The sequence below is a fragment of the Musca domestica genome, unplaced genomic scaffold, assembly GCF_030504385.1.
Source record: "Musca domestica strain aabys unplaced genomic scaffold, Musca_domestica.polishedcontigs.V.1.1 2, whole genome shotgun sequence".
NCBI classification, from domain to species: Eukaryota; Metazoa; Arthropoda; class Insecta; order Diptera; family Muscidae; genus Musca; species Musca domestica.
This window is the reverse complement of record NW_026712249.1, coordinates 8,664,356-8,691,167: the sequence shown is the minus strand read 5'-3', so window position 1 is coordinate 8,691,167 and position 26,812 is coordinate 8,664,356. Positions and strand designations below refer to the sequence as shown.

Here is a 26,812-nt window from a genome sequence, read left to right as displayed (position 1 = left end):
TGGATGGATAACATTTCAAACAGAGGATATTGTGGTTGATCTACTAAAAAAGTTAAGTATTTAGAAAAAAAAATATCGACACTTTATAAACTATAAAAAATTATATATGTGTGTTTAAAATAACCTTTATGTTTTAATAATTAAAAAAATATAGTAATAATAGTTAAAAGTATATTTTATGTGTATAATAATGTATAATAAAATACAAACAAATACCGATTTTTGTGTGACAATTGATCGATCTCTTATATGAATGACGTACAATTAAAAGAAAAAAACTAAAAACAATTAAATAGGTAAGCGGAAGGAGGTGGGGGTGTGGGTTTACGTATGTTTATACATTTCTTTGTATTTTGTAATGAAGGCGAACGGGCGGGCGGGCGAGTGAGCGTTTGGACATTTGATTGCTAACTTAATGTCGTTTCGGTCAATATGGTCAATGAATGGGTGTTGACCGGAAATTGTGAATTACTTTTTGAAATTGCAAGCTTTTTTGAAAGCTTCGCATTTTCATATACAGAGACAAAAATTGTAGATATGTTTTATTAACATTTGTTTATTTAAAGTGCTATTAACACGATTGTCAAGTATTCTTTTTTATATAGGTAATATATTTTAAGGGCATCGAAAGGTAATGGAATGGTTTGAATTGAATTGAGTTTTGATTTGTTTCATCAATGTCTTTTTCGTTTCTTTTGTTTTTGTTTTTTTTTTTTTAAGTAACGGCCGTAATAGAGTTTGTTTTTGCATCAGTTCATGGCCAAAGCATTTAACGGACGGAAAATTTCAACAGTACTGATAGTAGATAGTCTTAATCATTATTTGTTGTTGCATGCCAAAATCATAGAGCAGCAGCAGTAGGTGATACTAATGATAATAATTGTAAAGGAGATACGTCAAACAGTTGCAGTTAAATTGTCAAGCAAAAAAACTTGGTTCCCATACAATACACAAAATTGTTCTGTCTTTGCTTTTGTTTTCGTTTTTTGTAGCTAACATTACAAGTATATAGACCTCTCAAAGGTGTAGAACCCCGTCTCTGGACTCGACAATTGGTGCCCCGCCGGATGCAGCGCCACCGGCGGTTAATTGATGTGGATGTGTGGGTTGGTCGTCTAACGTTATACCTGTCATATCCACAACCTCATCTTGATCGTCTTGATCCAATTCGTCGGATGTGTTTGTATGATTGGTGTGATGAGAACCGCTCGATAATTGACTAGTTCGCGAGAAGGAACCGCGGCGTGGCGATGTTAGTGTCCTTTGATTGGCCGGCTTGAAGGTGATGATTAGATTTGAGCTATTGGCCACCATCATGTCAGTAACCTACAAAAAAAAAGGGAGAAGAAATACTTAGTGTGTTGTACTTAATTAGTGTTGTGCTAATTTTTAATAGAAACAATTTACGAAGACATTCAGAAACGGCGTCTGGCCATACAATGTCAAATGCTAATTAGCATTGATATGTTTGTGAACATTTTCTAATATTTTTTTGTTGGTTTCTATTTGGAAACTTAAAAATGTTTCTAGGGTTTCACATACAAAGGAATTTTATTCATTTTGCTGGCCATTTATGGGTGTAAGAACATTCATCCCTGGATGCAATCAGCGATCTTTTTTTCTTAATCACTCTGTATTTGGGCAATTCTATACTTAAATTTAACAATATTTTTAAAATAAATTAAATAGACCACGTTAACAAATGTTTCACATGCAAACACGTTTTTTTTCTTATTAGCTATTTTTAATTTTAATTTTCGTTCCAGTACAATACAAACTGCCAACAACCGTAGAATAAAAGAGAACTAAAAAATTTTAGAGTCTCACCTGATCTAGCGTTTTTCCCGCAACTTCAATACCATTCACTTCAATAACTTCATCATTAACGGCCAGCAGACCAGTACTTTCAGCCAAACCGCCCGGCACCAGACGTGATATAAATATACCCGGTTGTTTCTCCAAACCGTTCGGTGTTACACGCACCGATGTACCATCACGTATATAGAAACCCAAAGGTTTGTCACTTCCATGCTTCAGTAGACGTACCCTTCGATGTGTTTCCGGCACAATGTGTACATCGATAATTTGCGATACTTGTCGAAAATCGTGTGGCATTGATATGGGTGGGGCTCTCGGTCTGCCCGGTGTTTGTCCCAATATGTGACTGATACTGAATGCTGGCCGTCGGCCATTATTACTATACTCTAGATCTTCTTCGCGTTGTACAATTATTCGTAGTATGGGTTGGGCGGTCTTCAAGGCACGTGCAAAATTGTCATCGTTATTTATGGGCAGTAGTCCTTGATCACGTGGATCGATATATTGTATGACAAATTTTATATTCGTTAGGCCATGCAACTGGCATAGCAGACTGTTAAAACTGTCAAAACTTGGCGGTTCATCGCTGCGTTTTAGACCAAATCGTCGGAATTCGGCATCAAACTGAAAGTAGAAAGTTAGGAGAGGGTTTAGTTAAAATGGAATATGGGTAATTTTCTATTTACAGACTAAAAAAGACCCTCAATCGAAACATTTAAAATACTATTCCAAATATTTTTTAGATTTTTTATACCTTACAACACTAAGTTTGATGGGCCAAAAATTATATAACACCTCGAATTATTGGTCCCCGACATAGGAAACTATATATGGATTTTCCTATCTCGCCAATATATGTTTGTCCGTCCGCCCGTTCGTCCATGTTAATTTGTAAACAAACTACAGGTCACAATTATGGCCCAATCCTCACGAAATTGAAAACTGGCGTGAGGTTAGGGTCAGAATATATAGGAAAGTTGGGCAGTGCTTTATGACATCATTAGAAAAACGAAATCTACCAAATGGATTTGGGCATAAGGGCCTTCCAACATATAGTGTTGAAGGGTATCACATGCTCGGTCCCGCACGACTATAGCATTTGCTTTTTTTTTTGTTTAATTGCTGTTTTAAAAAAAAAAAACAAATGTAGAATGAATTGTTTTCCAAAATGAACCAAAATTGTTCGGTCTGTTTTGCATTAGTATATGCTCTTTACCATTACTATGGTCAGTAAAAAGTAGTGAATATTGGTGCGATTGATGTCGAATTAGAAAGTGCCAACTTAAACATTGAATCCCCTCCCTTGAAAGTTCACCTACGTACCTTAGGTGGAAATTATATCGGAGCTCTAACAAATTAGATATATCGCTCACATACAAAAATAAAACGGAGTCATTATATATTTAGATAGTCTGGCGGATTCTTAAGGATAAAAAAATGCATGTTATAACGACAGTCTGATCTACAATCCGAAAAGACCCAACGTCTGCATGAGCAAGAACTGACATCTCTTTCCTTTGAGTAACAGCAGTAGGAATCCGACGACAGCTGTCATCCAATTAGAATGTTGTGACATTTTATCGGCTTATTATTTTTAAGAAGTATAGCATCACATCTAAGACTCTTCTATTGAGCTAAAAATATGAACAATAGGATTAGAGAACCGGTGACTATATATGTAGATAATCTGGCGAATTAAGAACAAAAAAAAAAAACGAATGTGACAACCACAGATTGGTCTACAATTCGAAAAGACTCAAAGTCTCCATGACCAAAAACGGTCACCTCTTCCCATTGAGTAACAGCTTCGACGACAACTGTCTTCCAATTGGAATGTTGAGTCATTTTATCGGGTTATTATTTTTAAAAGGTATATATCACTTCCAATACTCTCCAATCTGCTTTTACAGCTCACTAAATGACCCACGATCATTCATCATATTTTTTTTCAAAACAAGTAAAAAAGTTGTAAGTTCGGCCGGGGCGAACTTTGAATACCATCTGCCATTTGGAACGAATTTGGCAATTTTCAAAAAAATAAAATCCGTTAAAAATTCTGTTGAAATCTTAAAAATAGCTGTTATATTAGTGTCTATACGACGACGTTAAAAACCATTACAATATACAAATGCGAAACTTGAAAAAAATCTGTGAATAATGTAGCTAAAATCATGAAAATACCGAATATCGGAAGGTACCTTTATATAGGGCCTATACCAAAACGTGGACCTGGAGGTACCATTTATATTTATTTGAGTAACATTTTATCAACCTACTTCAATTAGTTCGAAAGCTAGAGTGATTTCCACAGGCGGACAGGCGGAGGGACATCTCTAAATCGACACAGAATTTTGTGCTGATCAAGAATATATATATTTTGTGGGGTCCTAAATGTACATTTCGAGGAGTTACAAACGGAATGACAAACTTAATATACCCTCCATACTATGTTGGAGGGTATAAAGAAATCTAATGTACGCCGTTGAATAGTCCAGAAACGATTGAAGCTTCTACACACAAGAAAACTGGAGTAGATGTACCTCAAAAGTATCATCCCAATCTTAAGAATTCCAGGCTTGCGAAAGGGACAATTTCCCGAACCAAAACCAACCAAGTCTGACGTCTGTAAATATATTCTATAACTGGTCACTTTTAATGGCCCTAGCAACAAAAACTTACAAAAGGTCGGCAAGCCGGAAAGAGGCTACGAACAGGATACAAACTCTATTCTTGTTGAAATTTCATAAATAATACTGGGGACAAAGATCTAAGATTATGTACTGGAGATAAAAAAACGTTGTATGACCAATATTAATCTCAAAATGCTTAGTATGGGCGATAACGGTTCTTTAAAAAAATTGGACAAATTCGTAGGCCTGCTTCTCCAAAACTGGTAAAAGAATTCCACAGCCTAAACTTTATGCAGTACTCTATAATATTCCTTTGAATATATTGGACCAAACCATCACAGTCAAAAGGGCCCTTCGGACTAGAGAGAGTGATGTGATAGGGATTTCGATTTTGTAAATGGAGGGATTTATCCATCATAGTTACAGAGAATATGACACCATCACCGTCTTCATAATGATTGAGATTTTTTCAGGAACATAATGACAACCTACATAGATGTTTCTAAAATTAAGGAAAATTCCGGAATTAATTAATATTGTGAGAGAGGCTTAACGTTGAGTTCATGGTGAAACTGAGTCAGGATTTTAGTTCTTTTAAGGATTTCAATTTTTTTTATTTTGGAGGTTTGGAAATTAATCAGCGTACGAGGATTCCAAGCGCTGTATGTAAGAAAGCAATTGGAATTAATTGAATACCATCCATGTTGGAAATGTGTTAAAAAAATTTGTTGGTTAGCAGTAGGTCTGGACTATTTGGTAACGATGCCGTCTCTTTACTCCCATTTACCTGTACTACACGTTTCCTTAGCACTATCAATTCTACTTTAAGATATATTTGCAATGGCTTCCGAGTCGGTCAGTATTATTATAATTACGCTTACGCGAATATATCATTGTATTTACATTTTATGTCCCTATTGTTTTCATTCATGTCCCTTGTTAACGAATTGGCTTTAACATTTCGAGGAAGAAAACATTATTGTGAAGATGTATTACCTGGCTAATCGCAATTATCATAGATGAAGTCTTACATGAAAAGTATTCAAAATCCAACATCAAAGCTGCGTTTAAAGACACGCCTAGTAATGGAGAAGGAAAAAATGATAAAAAAAAACTGACCAATTAATACTATCATCACTGGTCGCTGTTTTATATTTAATACCTATTTGCATTGTTACTTCTTGGGAGAAGAGCCCACAGCCTCCTCCCGGGTAGGGATTAATATTATATATATTAAATGATTGGTAACTAGGGTAGATTTTGGAACAACATTAGTTTAGTATTAACCCTTCGATTCTTTTGAAAATTCTTCCAGAGGTAGCCATTTTTGCCCTGATTCCGGGAAACTTTTTTGGGACGGATTAGTGACACCAGATTTTAAACCCGAAAGTCCGGGTTCAAGGCCCGGGCTAGATCCTCTTACCCAACAAGTGGTCACATGATGGGGTTATTTGAAGCGATTCGGAAATTATAGTCGACTTAATTTATTTTTGTAAAAACTTTTAATTTTTCTTTATTTTTTTTCTTGGTTTCATTGCTTTCCAACAGTTCAGTATAACTTGGAATTTCGGGGAAAATATCTAATGACCTCTGGATATATTCGAAAAAATCTAAATGTTTTTGAAAAGTAATGTTAAGGTTTCAATTAAATGTTTACTTGTTACCCATAAACACCCTCAATTGCTACGCCCTTTAATTTGTTTACTCAGCTTTAAGAACCATATTGAAAATTGCACCTTGATTTTACAGCTTAATGATTATGCATACTGGTTGTCACTTTGTTTAGTTTAGTTTTCATTCAAAAACACACACTTATCTACAAGTACAAATTGTTTGTTAATAAATTGCAATTCGAATTCTTAAAGCATACCTATTGGATGAATAGTCACGCCGTAGAATATTTATAGCCGCAGCCAACATTGGCATTCAACAAGTCACTGACACGAAATATCTATTCAATAGAATTAAACAATTGAATTGAAATCAAATTAAAAACAAAAACCCAACAATACTCCCTGCCGCCCAGCAAACCAAATTTTACCCCCACGGCAATAGAGCAGAACAGAGTTCTAATTATATGTTCAATGAAAAACAACATCGTTCGCTGCGAAGCGCAAAAGAAAATCAACAGGTAGTTGATTTTCGCATTGTGCGTTCCCCACAAAAATCTATCTGAAAGAAGAAATTGAATGCGGCCGACAAGTAAACATATTTTTATATACATTGTGTTGTTCATTTTGTTGTAAATCATGGAAACGGGCGTATAAAAAAGACACAACAACAGGAGAGAATATGCAAACTATGAATCACTATCATCCGTCCATTCCAGAAGAGATTACACATAACAACACAATTATCAGCCATCCTCCATACGATTGCACTATTCATCATGTCCAAGTCAGTCAGCCAGCTAGCCAGCCAATTGCTTGCCATTAAACTTGAAACGAGAAGGAGGCTAAACACAAAGCACTCACTATTTATGCGTTACACAGTTTTCCTTGGCTCTTGTTTTCTTTCGTTTTTTTTTTATTACCTTTGATTTCACTTCAATTATATTTGTTGCTACATTTGGTAATGTGTGAAACTTATTTTTCGACATTTTCTGTTCACAATTCACTGGAGATTTTCTTTTCTTCGATAATTTTGTTGTTTGTTTGAGCTTTTCTTCTTAAACCATTTACAGTTTCCCGTGTTATGGTTGTTGAGGCACTTGTAGGTGGTTTCTTAATTGTTGAAATTTATGGATTTTTTCTACTTGGTTTAAAATAAAAATAAAAAAGGAAAAAATATTTTACAGTAGAAAATATGAACACACACACATTTACAAAAACTTCATAAACCGAAAAGAAGAAGAAGCAACGAATTCATAGCGAAATGGTAACACGCTCATAGTCGATGGGAGAACGACACTGAATGGACCGATAACTGTGAATAGTTTTGTGTTGCGGTAATGCCATATTTCAAAACATTATAATTTCAATTTTGCAATGAAAAAAATCAAAAGTCAATATAGAGAAATAACAGCAATAAAAAACAAAAGTTCTTTGAATAGACCATGGTGCAATGAAGTAAAGGTAACCTCATTTCAAGTTAGAATTTCCAATTCTGCATTTTCTGTAATTCACCTTGTCAAATGTCAATGCATTAAAAACAATTCTCCTCTCTGATTTTGTGTGCATACAATGGATTTATGAATATAGATTTTGACAATGAGATATTGTCAAATGTATAAATTAAAAAAAAAAAACAAAAATTGTAAACATATGATTACATGACTTTACCTTCTTAGTTCTACCATGGAATAGGGTTTAAGTCGATGAAGGCAGGGTTGAAAAATTTGAGAAAGTTGTAATAAATTGGGGGAAAACTGCACATCAAACTACAATGCAGATGAGGTAGGATAAGTTAAAGAAAGTTGCAAGCAACACTTTGTATGAAAAACATTATTATAAATATGATCCTTTAGGTAGGAGCAATATGAGACAACTTTCACCTTTTTTAGAATTCTTCATCTATTCATTGAAGCTTTAACTGAAACGCCATCTTCAGATCACATTTTCTAACGATTGGCGAGGTCCAAATCCTGAGGCATGTGCAATTTTAAGGCTATTACAGTACGTTTACATATAAAAGGGTTAACCCACTGGATTTGGATTTAAATTGTCATATCCATTACTTTTACTTCAAATAAATCCTTTTAAAGTAGGTTAATGCCATGTTTACGTTAGAACTTTTTGTAGGGTTAACCTACTTTGAGAGGATTTATTTGAAGTAAAAGTAATGGATATGACAATTTAAATCCAAATCCAGTGGGTTAATCCTCATATATATAAACGTACTGTAACCCTACAAAAAGTTCTAACGTAAACATGGCATTAGGTTAACCTTCTTTGAGAAAGTAATGGATATGACAATTTAAATCCAAATCCAGTGGGTTAACCCTCATATATATAAACGTACTATAACGTAAACATGGCATTAGTTTTTTAAAATTAAAAAAAAAACTTGTTGTTTGTATATATTTTAAGATTATTCGATCTCCAGCCCATGGTAGAGGAAAGCTTGGGAAAAGTTAAATGTCAAAAATTTTAATTTTTTTTTAATAAGTAGATAGATAAGACTAATAGTAGGTTGTCATGATATGCGTTTTCAATTTTTTACGAATTTTTATGATTTTTTATTAAAAATTTTTAATTAAAAAATTGGTTTGACAGTTCATTGTCCCACCATATGTGTCTATACGACTACCTATATTCTCCTATTAAATTTTATTCGCCCATTAAATTTTGTTTTTAATTTTTATAAACTAATCCTTTTAGTTTTTAAATGTGTAACAGACAAAATTTGATGACAGGATTCAAATCGTGATTACAAATATAAATTAGGAAATTTGTTTTTTTTTTTTTTTTGGCACGAATCACATTTCGTTTAAGAATTTTTTTCATGTTAATTCTTTTCTCCAGCTTTTCGGTAATTATGTTATTTCATTTTAAAGGGTTTTATTTAAAACATCAATGTGGCAACATTGATATCGATAACGATAATATCATCGCCCGGCATAATGAGACAACTGTGAATGAAGAGGAACAATGTGAGAAATGAAAAAAACGGCGTGAAGAAGCAAAGCAAACGATTAGGAAATTTTTTTGTATCGAGAAATAAATAAATATTTCCCGCAAAAAAGAGTTTAGTTAGAATTCCCAATCATGGATGTGCGGCCCAATCAAACGATATACATTAATAATCTCAATGAGAAAATCAAAAAAGAGGAGCTAAAGAAGTCGCTGTACGCCATTTTCTCCCAGTTTGGACAGATCTTGGATATTGTGGCGTTGAAAACATTGAAAATGCGTGGCCAGGCATTTGTTATTTTTAAGGAGATTGCCAGTGCGTCCAATGCGCTGAGAACAATGCAAGGCTTTCCCTTCTACGATAAGCCTATGCGTATTGCATATGCCAAAACAGATTCGGATGTGGTGGCCAAGATGAAGGGCACCTTCAAGGAAAGACCAAAGAAAGTTAAACCACCCAAGCCAGCGGCGCCGGCTGAAGATAAAAAGTAAGTTGAATTGAAGGTTTATGAATGAAGGGAAAGTTTTATTTAAAATTGTTTGTTTTTCATTTTCACAGAGACAAAAAGAAGAAAACCACCAATGCTGAGAACTCCAATCCTAATGCTCAAAGTGAACAACCACCAAATCAAATTCTTTTCCTTACAAATCTACCTGAGGAGACAAACGAGATGATGTTGTCCATGTTGTTCAATCAATTCCCCGGTTTCAAAGAGGTCCGTTTGGTGCCCAATCGCCATGATATTGCTTTTGTGGAATTTGCCACTGAACTACAGAGTAATGCTGCCAAGGAAGCTTTGCAAGGCTTTAAGATTACACCGTCGCATGCAATGAAGATAACATTTGCTAAGAAATAGTTTAAGGAACACTTCAGAGTCTTATGTGTAATTGCTTTCTGATACCTGGGATGCTCGAAATGCTTAATGCTTCGCAGCTCTTCGGAATCGTATTTATAATTTAGGTAAACGAGTTTTTTTTTGTAAGACATTTACAAAGTATATGAAGGAAAATATACAAAGAAAATGGATATCAATTATTTGAATAATATGGATTTTAATGGATTATTCTCCATCTGCATTGTCGATAGCTTGAGTATTTGCATTGTTGACGTTTTCATGGTGTATATATTTCTCAACATTTTTTGTTAGATTCTCTGAATTGCCTCCCACGATTACATCTATAATTTTGCGATTTTTCATGAAGACAAATGTTGGCATGCTGGTCACATTGTAGTCCATTGCAATTTCTTCACAATCATCCACATTTATTTTAAGCACCACAACTACATCGGAATGGGATGTGGATATTTCTTCCAATTGTGGTGCAATTAGTTTACATGGACCACACCAAGTTGCATAAAAATCTAAAACCACCAAATTGCCTCCGGCATTTGCCAGATGTTTTTCTAGGTCCTTTTTGTCTTGAATGTTGTAGATCATTTCTTTTGACGAAAGATGTTGGGGAGGATTGGGATTAGTCCTTTGGATAGGTTTTCTTTTGAAATTCTAGTTACATGACAAAATTAGTTTGACAATTTTGTATTTAAAATGGCATTGTTTTCAAAGTTGGTTTGAAAAAAATAAAGGATATGGAAAAATTATGAATTGGTGTGAAAGCATTTTTCTCTGATTTGAAAAAATATCCACAGATTCGACATAACATCCCCAACAGATTAATTGCATACAGAAATGGATAGAGTATCCAAATTTAATAAGTTATTCGCAGTTGTGGATATACCATACTGGCCGATGTGGATAAAAAATCCACCCGATTAATAGATATCCAGCGACGTGGGCATTTTTTTATGAATGCGGTCCCAAAAATTTTCCACGGAAATTGTTCAATGAAGCCATGTGAATAAATAATTCGCCGATTCGGGAAATGGAAAAGTTTTCAACTACGTTGATAAATTATCCCTGGCTTCCAATTTCAAAAGAAATTAATATTCCACAATTTCAAAATATATAGGATTTTTATTAATTGTTGTTGTTGGTGTAAATATAAGGTATTTACATAAATTAAGTATATTTTCAAACACATAAATTTAGGATGAGGACGACGTTAAAATACACAAAATTTACTTCGTTAGAAATCTACGAAAATCTGCATTACTTTTGGGTGCCGGTGTTGGAGCAAAAGTGGCATCGGATGGTTTTGACGTTGTTGTTGTCGGCACCGTACTCTTGTTTGTTAAATTCTTTCGCACCGACATTGGTATGAGCGACATTCTGGGTTTCTGATCGAAAACTTTGTTGCGCTTACTGACCAGGCCTAACATTTTCAAAGGATTTGTTGTTGCACCGGCTGTGCGTTTGGGCGGAGGGGCTGATATCGCCACAGATATCTATTACAAATGATAAAATGGTAAGATTTAATTTCAAAAAAGTGTTATAATTTGACTTACCTTATGCCCTCTTATATCAGTTCCATCCAATGCCATAACAGCTTTGCCTGCGGATGCTTCTTGTTCGAACTCTACATAAGCTATTTGTTTGAATTTACCAGATCTAGAAAGCAAATAAAGAGGGGAAATTAGTGGGTCGTAGCAGATTTTGTATAAGTTCTCTACATACTTATGGTATACAAGTCGCACATCTTTCAAATTTCCAAATGGTTTGAACAAGTTTTCCACTTCACTCTGATTGGCATCATTGGGTAAGCTTTTGACGAATAATTTTTGTGGTTCCATTTCAGCTATATATATATAAGAAATATATAAATTAGTTTTCAAATTTAAAATAGATTTTCTATCCATATATAGGGATGTTTTGTTATAAAAAAAATCAGTAGGGGAAGACCCATACAGGGTGAGATAAAAAAATGCAACAAAGTCAAACGCCATTATTTTGAAATTTTTTTATTTTGTTGTTGCAAAAATCGTCAGGCTTAATCCCATTAGTTCTATCTACAGAGAACCTTCAGAAGTTCTGTGATATGTAGAAATTCGTTGACATATATAGTAATTTAAAAAGAAAGCCCACAGTATTTGGACGCCTTTCATTAAGAGAAATACAACCTCTTATCCTTTCATTTACCTGAGTATTTGAATTTTTGTCGCTGTTCTTTATCCCTCAACACGCTGGATATGAATACTGGCCTTCCTCTGACATCTTTGCGATCCAGTGACAAAGCCTTTTCCACATCCGCCTGAAAAAGAATATACCCTCAATATTACAATTCAAAAACTCATTTTTCACACCCTACCTCAGTGGGCAGGACGGCATAACCGAAACCACGACTCCTTCCATTGCCAGAACGTATCAGTTCAATGTCGACAATATTTAATTCAGACAATTCTTCTCGAATTTCATCTTCTGTTAAATTATAATCCAAATTCGAAAGGAATATGCGCAAATGATCTTTGGATAGATCAATTTCTTGATTTTCATGTTCCTTAAATGTTGCCTCCTTCTTTGCAGGCGGGACTTGAGGTTTGGACGGTTGTTGTTGTTCTTCTGCAACTTTGGCTTGTTTGCTGGGCGGTGCAGCAGTTTCCGACTGAGTATTAGATTTTCTTTTTGTGGTGGCTTTTGCTGTGGATATTTGTGACTTTTGCTGGGAAAAGTTAGTCAACTGTACCGCGTATTCCTGCTTGAATTTATTGCATTCTTTTAAACAATTATTGAGGGTCTTTACATTGCCATTGCAACGTTCAAATCTTTCCCATGCCGATGTAATTACCAGGGGATTGTCGATACCGGGTGTATTCAAGGCTTTACTAAATAGTCTATAAAGATTGAATTCTTCATTTATTATAAGTTCAAATGAAAGTTATTAAGTAACATACCTTCTTGTTGCATCCAAATCTCTGCGCATTTCCAATAAAGCAAACTCAATCCATAAACCAGATTTTAAAGCATTATCAGCACTCTCTGTGAAAGAAGAGATCATATGTAAATAAAATATTCTTATTAACTCGTTGATATTAACAAACCCATCACTGTGGTCCACAATTCCTTGCCCTTTTTGGGATCTTGTAGTGGGCCATATTCTAGACGTCCCCAAAACTGCAATATCTCACAATTACAATCGGCCAGTACACCCCACTGTTGGCCCAAAATGGTCCATGCCAAATTAAAGTTTTTCCTCATTATATCACATTCATCGGGATCTGTCCAATCCGTATGACGTCTTAAATATGTTAAATATTCCAACCACACAGCCACTGCTGGCTCCGGTGTTTGGAAACCAGCAACTGCTGCACTTTCCAACACTTCTTGTATCTCTGTCTTAGATCTTTCCAGTTTTTCCAATACTTGTATACGTTTTATGTACAGCTCCGGCGACCAGGTACAATTTCTCAATGCCCTCAGGCAAATTTCATCTGGAGTTTGTTCAAAAAGTGGCAATTCTTGTAGATCCTTTGGTCGGCCAAATTCATCTCGATAATCTATAAAGTCGATATATTTAAGCCAACAATCAGCATTGAGGCAACAGTCAGCCACCATGCGTTCATATATGGTCTGTAGGACATTTTCATCTAAAAATTTATCCGATTCCTTGATGTAATCAAAATAGACTTCAGCACGTTCTCGATATAAATTTGTACCCAAGGATTGTAGTTTTTCTTCGAACGGAAGGATTTTCTTCAAATGTTCTTTGGCTTTGAAGTATTTAGCATCAATTTCCTCCCAATCAATATCTTCCTTGCCAGAAAAGTGTTCCTTATTTTTCTCATAGTAGACTTTGAATTCAATGTAGCTTTCTTCCATATTATTTAGGGGATAACGTAGCTCCTTTAAAAAGCTATTCACATATTCATCTCTATTTGAATCCTCAGGATATTGTTGGCGATATAATTTGAAAAATTCTTGTCCTTTATAACAATTCAGACCATATGTTCCCAAAATTTCCTCCCAAATGGTAGCACAGTCGGCACAACGTGGGGCATAACTGGCGTATTCTAAAGCCAGATCACAAGCTATAAATAAATGTTATTAAAAATTGAAACTAAAATGAATTGAAACACGATACCATTATTGAATAGAGGATATTTAACTATTTTCAAAGGTGGAACTGGGACGGCAACATAAAAGTTGCCTATTTTGAAAATCTTTAAACTCTGTTTGCAATGCAATAATGGTGCAACCTTGTTTTTCATTGTTACTTACAGTAATAATCCTTCAAAGCTCTTTGGAAGAGCTTCTTTACTTGTTGAATTTCAACCTCGGATTGGGCCAGAGTAAGTTCCACACTAATATAACGCTGCCATAACTCAGCGGTCAGCGGATAAACATTAGAAAATGTTGTGTAGGCCTTTCGTATATTATCCAAATCACCAGTGGTGCTGCAAAATAAAACTACTTTCAGAAAATACTCAAAAATTATTATCCTATTTAACACTTACTGGGACAATTCACATAATCGCACATATTTATCGTAGGCATATTGATTGACAGACAGCTCTTGTAATATTGCCTGAAATTCCTTCAAGGCTTTTATCTCTTCATCGTCATCATCGTCGTCGTCTTCATCATCCTCATCATCATCACTGTCCGATGATGCTTTATCCCCAGCACCATTAGTGTCACCATCTACCACATCAACACTTTCGATTTCCTTATCCAAAGACATATCTTCATCATCGCCATTGTCCAATTGATCAATGGGTAGGGGACCATTTAATAACGAATTATCTTCCATTAGTTCCACAACTGAAGGTGGTCGCAGTACTGAAAGAGATACATTGGTTTTTGGTCCATCATTTTCATCATCCGACTTTAGAAGAGCCTCTTCCTGCAAATAAATTTATATTTATTTATAGCTTTGGGCATTTACGCGATATTGGCATAAGTTACATACCTCGGCCTCATCTATATCCTCATCAAACATTTTACTATTGCTGGGGTCCTCCATATGTAGTTAAAACTTGTTCCAGATATACTTACCCTCCAAAAAGATACTTGACCCTCCTGTTGTTTACTATTGCTGGGACAGACAGCGAAGCGGAATGATTTTTTCAACGGCGGCGGCTTATCATGTGTAAACCAATCGGCGGCGACGCTTTGTTCTTTCTGTGTACTCTGTACACCAATACATTAACAGCTATTATACGAGTATACAACAATGGTACAATAACAAAAGGAAGAATTAAGAAAGAGGGATATAAAGCAATTTGATATTATTTCATAAATAAAATTCATACTTTTGTTGATTGGGACAGAAGACGCTTAATTTAGCTGACATTGCGTGCCGGTAAATATCCGATTAAAAGCGCTGACATTAGCTAAAATTGGTTCCGTTTTGATAAAAATAATTAATCATATTGGATATTCCTTGCATTTACTTTTGGTTATGTATATATTTGTCAAAATCAGCTGAGCGGCATTCATACCCGTGAAAATAATTTAAAGTCGAAGTTGGTTTTTAAGGTATAAAAAATAGATTTATTGTGTAGCTGTCGCATCGACACAGCTGCTGGGACAATGAACTGTCACAGCAGTTCTGAAATTGGCATTTTTGAATAAAAAATTATTCAAATTTGTAAAAGCTGTTAAAAATATTATATATAAATATTATCATAAGAACCTCCGATTGGCTTCATATAGAAAAGCATATACAAATCTACTTATTTTTGATAATTTCTGATAATTTGGCTGTCATCGATAAAAAGTGATACCGATAACAAATGCGAGTTGTTTGTGTCTTGACTAAACTATCACATGGTGATTCAGTTAGAATGAATGTAGGTACAGGGTGATAAGTGCCATTTCAAGTGCTTTTATAGAAAGGGGTGTGTAAAATAAAGAAAAAATTGATTCTGCAAAAATGGGTTTTTTCCTTGACCAAGATTTCAAAATTTTACTGTGGTTGCACTGCAAACCTTACAAAACTGATGAGATTTAGACTCGTTTATACATCGTGTTGGATATTAATCTAAGTCTCATTTACATCAAACATATGTTTTTTCAAAAATATTTAGAATTCGTAATGGGTACTACAGCATATGACAAAAAATTGTGTATGCAGGCTTACGTCTTCGTATATCCTCCATATAACGGTACCTCCCAATATTCGGTATTTTGATGATTTTAGCGACCGGAGTGGTTTCAAATTTCGTATTTAGAGTTCGTAATGGGAACTACAGCCTATGTCCTGAAATTGTCTATGCAGGTCCAGGTCTTCGAATAGGCCCCATATATCAGTACCTCCCAACATTTGGTATTTCGACGATTTTAATTACAATATTCACCGAAATTGTTTAAAAATTCTTATTTGAAGTTCCTAATTGGTACTACAGCCTGACAGAAAGTTGTCTATGAAGGTCCAGGTCTAGCTAAATTATTTACCCGATTTTTTTTCAAGGTTCATATTTGAATATTGTAAAATAATGGGTTTACACCCTAGGTCTCTTTGGGCCAAATCCGTTTCAGGGCATTTGGAGTCTATCTAGTGATGTCCGTCCGTCTATCTGGCTGGATGGTATTCACGATACCTCTCGAAGGGAGTATCCGATTTGATCGAGACTTGGTATATCGTAATATTATTGTCAAACTTTGATTGAGTTTGGAGATGGTCAATATCGGTCCACTTCTTTTGGTGCCTTCCCCACAAAATGTTAAAATTTTCAAAGAAAATACTTTACTGCACAGAAATAGAAAGGATAATCCGATTTTACTTCAACTTTGCAAATCCTAATATTTGCATCAGTGCTAGGTCATGTGCGAAAATGGACAATATCGGTCCACTCCATCAAGTACGTCCCCCATAAAGGGTCCAAATTTTGAATAATTATAACTCTTATAAAATGTGATCTAAGTGTCCGACCAATGTCTGGTGTGTAGATAGAAAATATCGGTCCACTCCTTCTTGTACCTCCCCCACAAAGGGTCAAAATTTTGAAAAATTTTGAAATCGCGAAATTAACCTCCTATTCCATTTAGACCTAGCATATTTTAATATTTTTATCAACACAGGATCTGGTGAAAAGATGGTAGATATCGGACCATTCATTCTGGTAACTCCCCCACAAAGGGTCAATATTTTGAATATTCATGAAGCCCATAATACACGAAATTAACATTTGATTCCATTCAAACTTGGAACATCTCAATATTTCCATCAAGACAAGATCTGTTATAAAGATGGTAGAGATCGGACCATTTATTCTGATACCTCCCCCAAATAGAGTCTTAACCAGGTTCATTTCAAAGATAATTTCTTTGGGTAATGTAAATGTCTAATCCCTATACAGGGTGAGTTAAAAAACTGCAACAAAGTCAAATGCCATAATTTTTAATTTTTAAATTTTATTGAATGAAAGCAAAAAATGTCGGAAATAGCATCAACTTTTAGAATAAATTTAGATTTGTTCGAATTGGTCACCTTTGGTACGAATTATGGCCAATTACGGCCAATGAAACCGTCACACGCTGCCGAATGTTGCTCTGCAGTATTTTGGCCCATTCCGGGCGAAGCGCTTGCTTTAGGTGATCGACACTTTGGTATTTTTTAGTGCCAACCTTGCTTTCCAAAATACTTCAGACACAATAGTCCAACAGATTGGTATCCGGAGATTTTGGTGGCCATTGTGCGCTGAAAATGAAGTGAGGGACCTCATTTTTTAATTTGGGTGACGCGTGCTGAGTGCGATGGTGCTGAGTTCTGTTGGAATGTCCAAGGTCTGCGGCCAAAATGTTTGCGTGCTCAAGGCTTTAATACACCCTCCAGAATATTTTCGCGACTGTTATGGCGGCTCACACCATCACCATGGCCTGCGCTTGAGCCAAGCGAAGCAACTCTTTAGCTCTTTTGAGTCTATTTGCTTTCTGTTGCGGTGTAAGTATTCGCACTTTTTGGAATTTCAATGGCTTTACACCGAGCTCATTTTTCAACATTTGCCGAATGGAATATTGCGATATGTTCAGCTCACTAGCCATTTTTCGGCCACTGCGACGCGGGTTTCGATCAAGTCGCTTCTTTACTTTTCGAACCATTTCTGCTGATGCTGCTGTTTTCTTCCGTCCACTTCCTTGACGTCGGGCTACGTTACCAGTATCACGGCAACGAGCGATGGTACGAGACACAAACGATTTATTCACATTTAAATGCTGGCGTGTTCTAACGATAGCCACTTGTGGTTTTCCAGTCAAATATAAAGAAATCACACTATCCCGCTTGAATTCAATCACGAATAACCCTTTTTCTGGAAAATTCTCACCAAAATGGGCTTTGTACGCTTGTAAACAATGTAATGAACTTCAACTGGAATAATTTTAACAGCTGTCGGACGAGTGGCTTAGAGTGACAGCAGTCTGAATTTGGTTGCAGTTTTTTTATCTCACCCTGTAATCCCTATATTAATATGTTTTAAGATCTCCCATGGGTAGTTCTATAGTAGCTAAAGGTACCCTTTCCATGACCTTCATTCCTTGTACTGCTAATCACATCAAAGGTAAAATCTGTTTCTTGTCAATTACAACAATTACCGCACAGAATGATGAAATCACGGGAACTCTAGAATTCCCACAGTGGGTGACACCCACTTGTCAAACGCAGAAGTGTGACCGCACGTTGCAGACTTGTGTCAATGACAGGAGAAGAAAGTGGGTTCTCTGGTTGCTTTGCCCCGAACAATACTTAAATTAAGTTGTATTGTTGTTGTTGCCGTGTGACAACATCATTCGAACGGAAAAGAAAATAGCAGTTATTTTCATACCACCACAGTCAGTCAGTGACAGGACTGGCTGGCTCTCTGGCTGCTTGGCTGTCTGTCACTTATCACCCATTGGCAAAATCAAGATAACAAGTGAAGTCGTGCATTTCAATGTGGTATAAAATTCGGCCACTCTAAATACGAATGCTGTCGAATCATGGCAACGGCAACAACAACAAACTGAGATGTTTTTAAATCTCTACTTTCTGTGTTCCGTGCCACACCACCAAACTAAGCATCACTGCCATCGTTTACATCGTTGCCATTCACATTTATCTCAGAGATGACACGTGCCAACACGTGACATCGAATGCTGCACGTGACGCTGTTGGCTGGCGGACTGCTGGTCTCACACAGATAAGCCAAACGAATGGTCTCAATCGCTCGCTATCAGCACTCTTCCGGATTAGGCGACAAAAAACGATGAAACGAATGACGGAACGAACCACCGGCCGACCAACGTCCTTGGTCATGGCTCCCTTTCATTAGCTTAGCCATTCGGCCGCTGGAGGAACACGTGAATTCTTAGCTAGAATTTCCGTTACAATTGCGGGCGTATACTTCCGCCGCCCAACTCTTTTGTAGATCCATTTATTGGGTGTTGTTTTACATAATTTTATTATGTAACATTCTTATTACGATTATTATTACTATTGGTGTTGTTGTTGTTATTGTTGTTGCTCTTGTTTGGTTTGACACTGACGTTGACAACGTTATGGATGAATGGTAGAGAGGGTAGAAATTGAAGGTGGGAAGCGAAGTGTGAAACTTCTTCTTGTTTCGCAAAATCGTTATCGCATAGACTTAATCAAGTTATGGATTCGATTTTTTTGTCATATCCCTCAAAAGAGATTATCAGAAAACAAAAGTCCTTAGTTTATCAAAACTTTGTATGGACTTCGTCACGAGAAAATGCAAACTCTGGAAGGTGTGGGAAATGTTGCAAAAACGACACGAGAGGAGGATTACAAACATTTGATTCCCAGGTCGTCAGATTCTACAACTCGAAACAATATATACAGGGAGAGACGAAAAAAAACTGCAACCAACTTCAGACTGCTGTCATTTCTAAGACACTCGTCCGACAGCTGTTAAAATTATTTCAACGATATCTCATTATATTGTTTACAAGCGTTTGAAAGCATTTTGTTGAGAATTTTCCAGAAAAAAAGTTATTCGTGATGGAATTCAAGCGTGATAGCGTGATTTCTTTATATTTGGCTGGAAAACTACAAATGGATATAGTTAGAGCACTCCAGCAGCATTTAAATGTGAATAAATCTTTTGTGTCTCTTACCATCGCTCGTTACCGTGTACTGGTAGCGTAGCCCGACGTCAAGGAAGTGGACGGAAGAAAACAGCAACATCAGCAGAAATGGTTCGAAAAGTAAAGAAGCGACTTGACCGAAACCCGCTCGCAGTGACCGAAAAATGGCTCGTGAGCTGAGAATATCGCAATATTCCATTCGGCAAATGTTAAAAAATGAACTCCGGGTAAAGCCATTGAAATTCCAAAAAGTGCAAGAACTTACACCGCCACGGAAAGAATAGAGAAATAGACTCAAAAGAACTAAAGAGTTGCTTCGCTTGGCCGAAAGTCGTGAACTGCCTAATTTAGTTTTCTCCGTCTCCGATGAGAAAACATTCGTTGTCCAGCAGTTTGTAAACAAACGAAATGACCGTGTTTACTTGCCAAGGAGGTCAGCTGAAAATGTGCACCTTCGGATGGCCACCAGAACTCAAGCGCCGGCTTTGGTGATGGTGTGGGCCGCCATAACAGCCGATGTTCGCTCACCGCTCGTTTTAATCGACCATCAGAATAAATGTCGAATATTATCGCGAAAATATTCTGAAGGGTGTATTAAAGCATTGGGCACGCAAATATTTTGGCCGCAGACCTTAGATATTCCCACAGGACTAAGCACCATCGCACTCAGTACGCGCCACCCAAGAATGGTTACAAAATGAGGTTCCTCGCTTCATTTCCATGTCATGGCCACCAAAATCTCCGGATACTAATTTATTGTGAACTATTGTGCCTGGAGTATTTTGGAAAGCAAGGTTGGCACTAAAAATTCCAAAGTGTCGATCACCTCAAGCAAGCGTTTCGCCAGGAATGGGCCAAAATATTGCAGAACAACATTCGGGCAGCGTTTGAAGGCCATAATTCGTGCCAAGGGTGACCAATTCGAAAAAATCTAGACTTATTCTAAAATTTGAGGCTATTTCCGACATTTTTTGCTTTTTAATTTAATGAAATTAAAAAAAAATGTAAAAATTATGGCGTTTGACTTTGTTGCAGTTTTTTTTTATCTCACCCTGAATATTCATATAAGATTTCTGGTTAAGAGAAATATGTAGATATAGCAATTTGTTCTTTCGATGAGGCACGTTTTCACGCCGTATCAAATGATATATACCCTCTCTAGCCATGTGGCTGAGGGTTGATTAGATGATGTAACTACTGATAGACAATCCTTTTGTAATTTCACTATTTGATGCCACCTTAATTTCATACCTCATTTAAGATGACATTTTTTGAATTCTAAAAAATGACTGGAGATATCTAAGAATATATCTCTAAATGACCTATATCATGAGAATACAGGCGACAACCTCCTGTAACAATTCAAATAATTACTGCATTTTTTTATGTTTGTCTTAAGGACATGCATTAATTTTATCTGCACCTCTATTATTTAAGAAAATAGTTTCGTTTTAAAATACTTAAACTCTGGCCTGCTATAGCCTCAACTTATAAAGATAGCATCTGTATCCTTTCACCATATAGTGTTTATATGTGTGTGTGCTGTATTTATGGTTAGATAGATAAGGTACAAGTGCTTATCACAAACTGGTACTTTGGGAATTTTTCAATGTCACCAGCAAATACACAAAGCACCATCTAACAAATACATGTATGTATGTATGTATGTATGTGCATACACACACAGCCACCCAAAACTCCCTCTCTCCCCGTCCATTGCCAAAAAAGTGACACTCACTTGGTAAATGGTAATAAGGACGAGGGCATGATGAGTGTGGAAATGATAAATTGCACATTTGGGCGTATTTTAGGTCCAATTCACATTCAAAATAGAACCAAAAGGGGTTGTTGGCTGACAGGCAGCCTCATTGGGTTGTTGTTGTTGCTGTTGTTGGCTCAATGCCATGATTCAGTCATAAAGAATAATCTAAACGATGTTGTCGGTTGTCATACCTTTCGTTTTTGTTCAATGGTCGTTCGGTGACTAGGTTCTTTGTTCACCACTCCCTGTCCCTGTCCCTGCTTTGCGATAGGAGCGAAGAGTTCACTTGAGAGCTGTTTCGAAAAAGGCAACCTGGAAAAAAAGGATTCATTGTAAATGTTTGACATTACCATATGCAGGAATATGAACTCTGAAGGATATGGCAAGGGGAGGATATGCTGCTTGATATGTGTGAAGCTAAAGGTATGCCACGATTGATGAAAAACACTCGTAAACTCGTCACGCATGCCACTTATTTAAAATAGTTTTGTAGCTACAATCTCTTTATGGGCTTTCTGTTGTGAAAATGGGTGGATGGGTTAGAAATTGTTGTTATTCTACAACAGGGATTTTTTTTGGTGTTACAATTGTCCTGTATTGTTCCATTTAAATGATGGTCGTTGTAAACATCGTATTGTGATTTCTAACCGCTTAAGGTTTGATGTGGAATATTTTTCAACAGATTTATGGCACTTTGGTTGAATATTTATTCGAGTTGATTGTGTACTTGATGTAAAAGGATAACAATGTATGGATACAATTTTGAATATTGTTTTTTGAACGAGAAAGGATTTTAAAAGGGTAATAAAAGTAAAATTTGTAAAAATTCAAAAAAAAAAAAAAATGAAGCTTTGTTTCGTCAATTAAAAATGATTTAAAAATCCTCGATAACGTTTATTTTTAAAAATATTCGTGGATTTTTTTTTAAATTTATCTTAATCTTAAATCAAGATTTTCTTTTAAATAATTTTATACGATTAAATAAATTCAACTTAGGATTAAAAAAAAAATGTTTTAAAAATTTTAAATTATTGTTTTCTTTGAAATATTTTTTAGGATAAAAAAGACTTCGAATTTGGATTATTTAAAAACATCTTTTAAATCCTAAATCTAGTTTTCTTTTTAATATTTTTATAGAACCAACAATTTTTTTAATATTTTTTTAAAGACCATAAAAAATATTATTTTAAAAATAAACGATTATAGTTTTATTGGTCCTTTAAATATGATTGGTCCAAAATTGAAGCTTTATTAATAAAAAATACATTCCTTTAACAATGATTTCAAAAAATCTACGACTTAAATATTTTTAAAGCTTTATTGGTTATTGAAGTATTGTTAAAAATATTCTTAAAAATTCAACTTTAAAAGTTATTTGGTGTCTCAAAAATAATTAAAATTTTCAAGTTTAAAAGTCTCTGGGTGCTCTTTCTTGTAAAATATTCTTCAAATCTCATTTCTCGAAAAAGCTTCCTTATAAATACGAATTTAAGGATCTATGGCCCGTTTTATGGATATTTTTCAAGTATCCCCAGAACCATATTTTAAGCTAATTAAAAAATATAAAAATGAAAAATCGATACTCCTTCGAAAAATATTCTTAAAAAATCGAATTTAGGAGTCTATGGTCATTTGAAATGAATTAAAAAAAAAACCAAATTTAAAAGTATATGGTTGTTTAGAAATTATTTGTAAAAATTTAAGATATTTTAGACCCTTCTGGGTTCTTGAAAAAAAAATAATATTCCTAAAAATTCACGTTTAATAGTTCTTTAATCATAAAAAATAAGAGTCTCTGCGTCTTAATAACCATGTCGCCTTTGTAAAATATTCTTAAAATCTCATTTCTCAAAAATATTCTTAACAAATACGAATTTAAGAATATATGTCCCTTTAAAATTATTTTTAAAAAAATCGACGTTTTAAGAATATTTTTTAATGTAAGAGACTTTCTTTAAAAATATTTTTAAAATTGAAAAATCTATGGTCTTTTGAAAAATATCCTTAAAAATCGAATTAAAGGGTCTATGGTCCTTTAAAAATATTTTTGATTTAATATTTTAATAATACTAAAAAAACCACATTTATGGGTCTGTGGTTCCTTAAAAATATTCTTAAAAATCTCAAATTTAAAGGTCTATTGTCAGTATTTTTTAAAAATCCAAATTCAAGAGAAAAAAATATTTTTAAAAATTCTTTAATCTTTCAAAAACAATTAAAAAATTTAACAATCTCTGCATCTTCTTAAAAATCTTAAAAACTATGTGGTTTGTGTAAAATATTCTTCTTAAAAATATTCTTAACAAATACGAATTTAAGTTCTTTAACTTTAAGGTTCTTTTAAAATATTCTTTAAAAAACTCAACGTTTTAAGAATATTTTTAAAGCCTATACTTGAAAAATATTAAAAAAATAAAATTGAAAACCCCATTTTTAATTTAATATTTTAAAAATAATAACAAACCACAAAATTAAAGGTCTGTGGGGCCTTAAAAAATCGAATTTGAGAGGCTTTGGTTATCAGAAAATATTTCGTAAAAATTGCAAATTTAAGGGTATATGGTCATTTAAAAAATATTTTTTTAAAAATCCTAATTTAAGAGACTATGGTGCTCTTTTAAAAATAAAAAGTAAAAAATCACGTTTAAAACTCTCTGGGTCCTTAAAAAATATTCTTAAAATATAGCGCTTATAAGTTCTTGGTCTTCTTGGACTTTTAAAAACAATTAACAAAAAGTTTACGAGCCTCTGGATCCTTTGCAAAATCTTAAAAATCCACGTCTTTCCTTAAAAAAGATTTTAAAATCTCATTTTTAATAGAGAATAAGGTGTTTTTTAAACAAAGTTTCAAAATCACGGTTAATGCTCTCGGGGTTCTTCAAAAACAAAAAAAATCGTTTTCTGTATTTATTTCTTCTTAAAATTTCACGTTGAAAGACCTTTTGGTCCTTTATTTTATATATATATATATATATATATATATATATATATATATATATATATATATATATATATATATATTTTTAATGTCTGTTGATCCTTTAATTATTTTTTAAAAAATGTTCGATAAAAGATCTGTAAGTCTTTTGAAATATTTTATTAAAAATCCTCTTTAGAAAATCTGTGATCCTTTAATATATTTCTTTCATTTTTAAAGGACTGTTGGTTCTGAAGAATCTTTTCTTAAAAAATACTTTTTAAAAGACCTGTGGGACCTTTAATTTCTTTTCTTAAATAAAAAACAGAAATAAAGGTGTGTGGGTCCTTTGAACATTTTTCTTAAAAACCACGTTTAAAGATCTGTAGGTCCTTTACAATTTTTTCGTAAACAATCCACGTTTATATGATCCTTAAATTTTTGTCCTAAATATCTGAGTTTAAAGGTCTGCGAGTCTTTTACATTTCTTTTTTTGAAAAATCCACGTTTAATGATCTGTGGGTCCTTTAGAATATTTTTTTAAAAAGACTATCTTTAATTGTCTGTGGTTTCTTTAAATTTTTTCACAAACAATCCACGTTTAAATGTTTGTAGGTCCTTTAATATCTTTTCTTAAAAAATCCAACCTTAGAGGTCTGGGAGTGCTTTAAAATTTGTTCAACGATTAAAACTTTAATCGCGTTTTTTTTTAATTTAAAAATCCAGGGATATTCAAGGACATTGTTAAAAATGTTTTCTTAAAAAATCTGTGGGTCCTTTAAATCTTTTTTCTAAAAAATCTGAACTTGAAGTTCTGTGGCCTTTTACATTTTTTCTTGAAAAATCCACGTTTGAATACCTTTGGGTCCTTTAGAATATATTCTTAAAAAATCCTTACAAAAAGACATGTGTACCTTTAATTTTTTTTCTTTAAAATTAAGGTTAAGATTTAAAGGTCTGTAGGTCCTTTAAAAATGTTCTTGAAAACCACGTTTAAAGGTCTGTGGTTCTTTAAAATGTTTTTTTAATCTTCGAAAAATTATTTTAGAAAAATAATTTTCTTAAAAATCCAAGTTTAAAAGTTTTTGGATGTTTTATAATTTCTTCTTTAAAAAAATCAGGTTTAAAAGTAAGGGGGTCCCCTTAAACTTATTTTTTAAAATTGTTGGTTATTCAAAAAATATTTTTAAAAATCCAGCGCGTGCAAATCCGAGTTAAAGGTTCCGCGAGCCCTTAAAAATTGTATTTTTTTTATCCTCATTCAAGTGTTTGTGGGTCTTTTGGAAATATTTCTTTAAAATCCAGTTTAAGGTCTTCAAAAACTATTTTAAGAAAATCTGAGGTAGCATTTTAAGAATTCATATTCGAATTTGTAACGAAGCTCTAAGGATCCTTCAAAAATATTCTTAAAGACCCAAGTTTAAATCTGCGTTTAAGTTTTCAAAGTCGTTTTAAATCTCCACATTTAAGGGTCTGTGGATCTTAATATTATTATGACTTTATAAAGAAATCCGCGGAGGTGTATTTGTTCAGCAAAACTATTTTTAAATATTCTTAGAAAAGTTTTGTTGTTTTTTTTGTTATATTTCCTTGATGTTAGTAATCTAAGCTCCACGTTTAAGTTGCATCACATCAAAAGCAATCTTGACAGCACCATCCTTATTCAGGGGGTAGATTTATACCTTTAGCTATCAAATCAAACCTCTTGCGATTTGAATGAATACCAAACAACAAATCTAAAATCGTTTTTTTCGCTCGAAGGACATGTGACCTCTTCTGCCGCTGCTCATCCCATATCTCATCTCTCTCCTGTTTTGATAAAAATGGTGTCATATGTTTTTATCACTTTTGTAACATGTTACGATTGCTATTGTTCCGAATCATAGTATTTTTTTTTCTACTGCCGATGTGATTCAAGTCAAACGACGAATTTTGTGGTTAATTTTGTTGTGAATCGGTTTAACGAGATTTACCCTAAATGTTGGTTGATTTGTGCGTCGGAAACCGGAGTAGGACAATAAAAACGGCGGTGTCATCTAACAAATTGAGGATTGGGCTGAGGGTTAGTTGTCGGTTTTGATTGTAACACGAGTGCCAGGTATCAAACAAAAACATAAACAAAAGGTTGATCGAAACAAGTTTTGGAAATGTGATGTGCCGTGCAGTCGGGTGGTAGTTAGTGCCGCGCTGCC

General features: G+C 34.4%; 4 protein-coding genes across 5 annotated transcripts; 1 reads left to right on the top strand and 3 right to left on the bottom strand.

Moving 5' to 3' along the window:
• Window positions 1–157: 157 nt before the first annotated feature.
• Window positions 158–7,304, bottom strand: LOC101898815 (partitioning defective 6 homolog gamma). The gene is made up of 3 exons (XM_005178904.4): window positions 6,982–7,304; window positions 1,828–2,442; window positions 158–1,326 (listed from the first exon to the last, which is right to left on the bottom strand). The coding sequence occupies exons 1-3, from the start codon at window positions 7,045–7,047 to the stop codon at window positions 1,018–1,020; spliced, it is 990 nt and encodes a 329-aa protein (XP_005178961.1). The 5' UTR covers window positions 7,048–7,304; the 3' UTR covers window positions 158–1,017.
• Window positions 7,305–9,031: 1,727 nt separating this feature from the next.
• Window positions 9,032–10,064, top strand: LOC101898643 (U1 small nuclear ribonucleoprotein A). The gene is made up of 2 exons (XM_005178903.4): window positions 9,032–9,507; window positions 9,579–10,064. The coding sequence occupies exons 1-2, from the start codon at window positions 9,155–9,157 to the stop codon at window positions 9,874–9,876; spliced, it is 651 nt and encodes a 216-aa protein (XP_005178960.1). The 5' UTR covers window positions 9,032–9,154; the 3' UTR covers window positions 9,877–10,064.
• Window positions 10,065–10,080: 16 nt separating this feature from the next.
• Window positions 10,081–10,458, bottom strand: LOC101898472 (thioredoxin-2-like). The gene has a single exon (XM_005178902.4). The coding sequence runs from the start codon at window positions 10,456–10,458 to the stop codon at window positions 10,081–10,083; it is 378 nt and encodes a 125-aa protein (XP_005178959.1).
• Window positions 10,459–10,975: 517 nt separating this feature from the next.
• On the bottom strand, window positions 10,976–15,014 carry LOC101898301 (squamous cell carcinoma antigen recognized by T-cells 3). 2 transcript variants are annotated; one of them, XM_011292366.3, is made up of 10 exons: window positions 14,908–15,014; window positions 14,367–14,691; window positions 14,131–14,306; window positions 12,954–13,940; window positions 12,807–12,891; window positions 12,224–12,746; window positions 12,055–12,166; window positions 11,593–11,713; window positions 11,424–11,526; window positions 10,976–11,363 (listed from the first exon to the last, which is right to left on the bottom strand). In XM_011292366.3, the coding sequence occupies exons 2-10, from the start codon at window positions 14,660–14,662 to the stop codon at window positions 11,097–11,099; spliced, it is 2,670 nt and encodes an 889-aa protein (XP_011290668.1). In that variant the 5' UTR covers window positions 14,663–14,691; window positions 14,908–15,014; the 3' UTR covers window positions 10,976–11,096. The 2 variants fall into 2 exon arrangements, with proteins under 2 accessions (XP_011290668.1, XP_005178958.1); XM_005178901.4 differs by having other exon boundaries at window positions 14,367–14,755; window positions 14,822–14,980.
• Window positions 15,015–26,812: the final 11,798 nt, after the last annotated feature.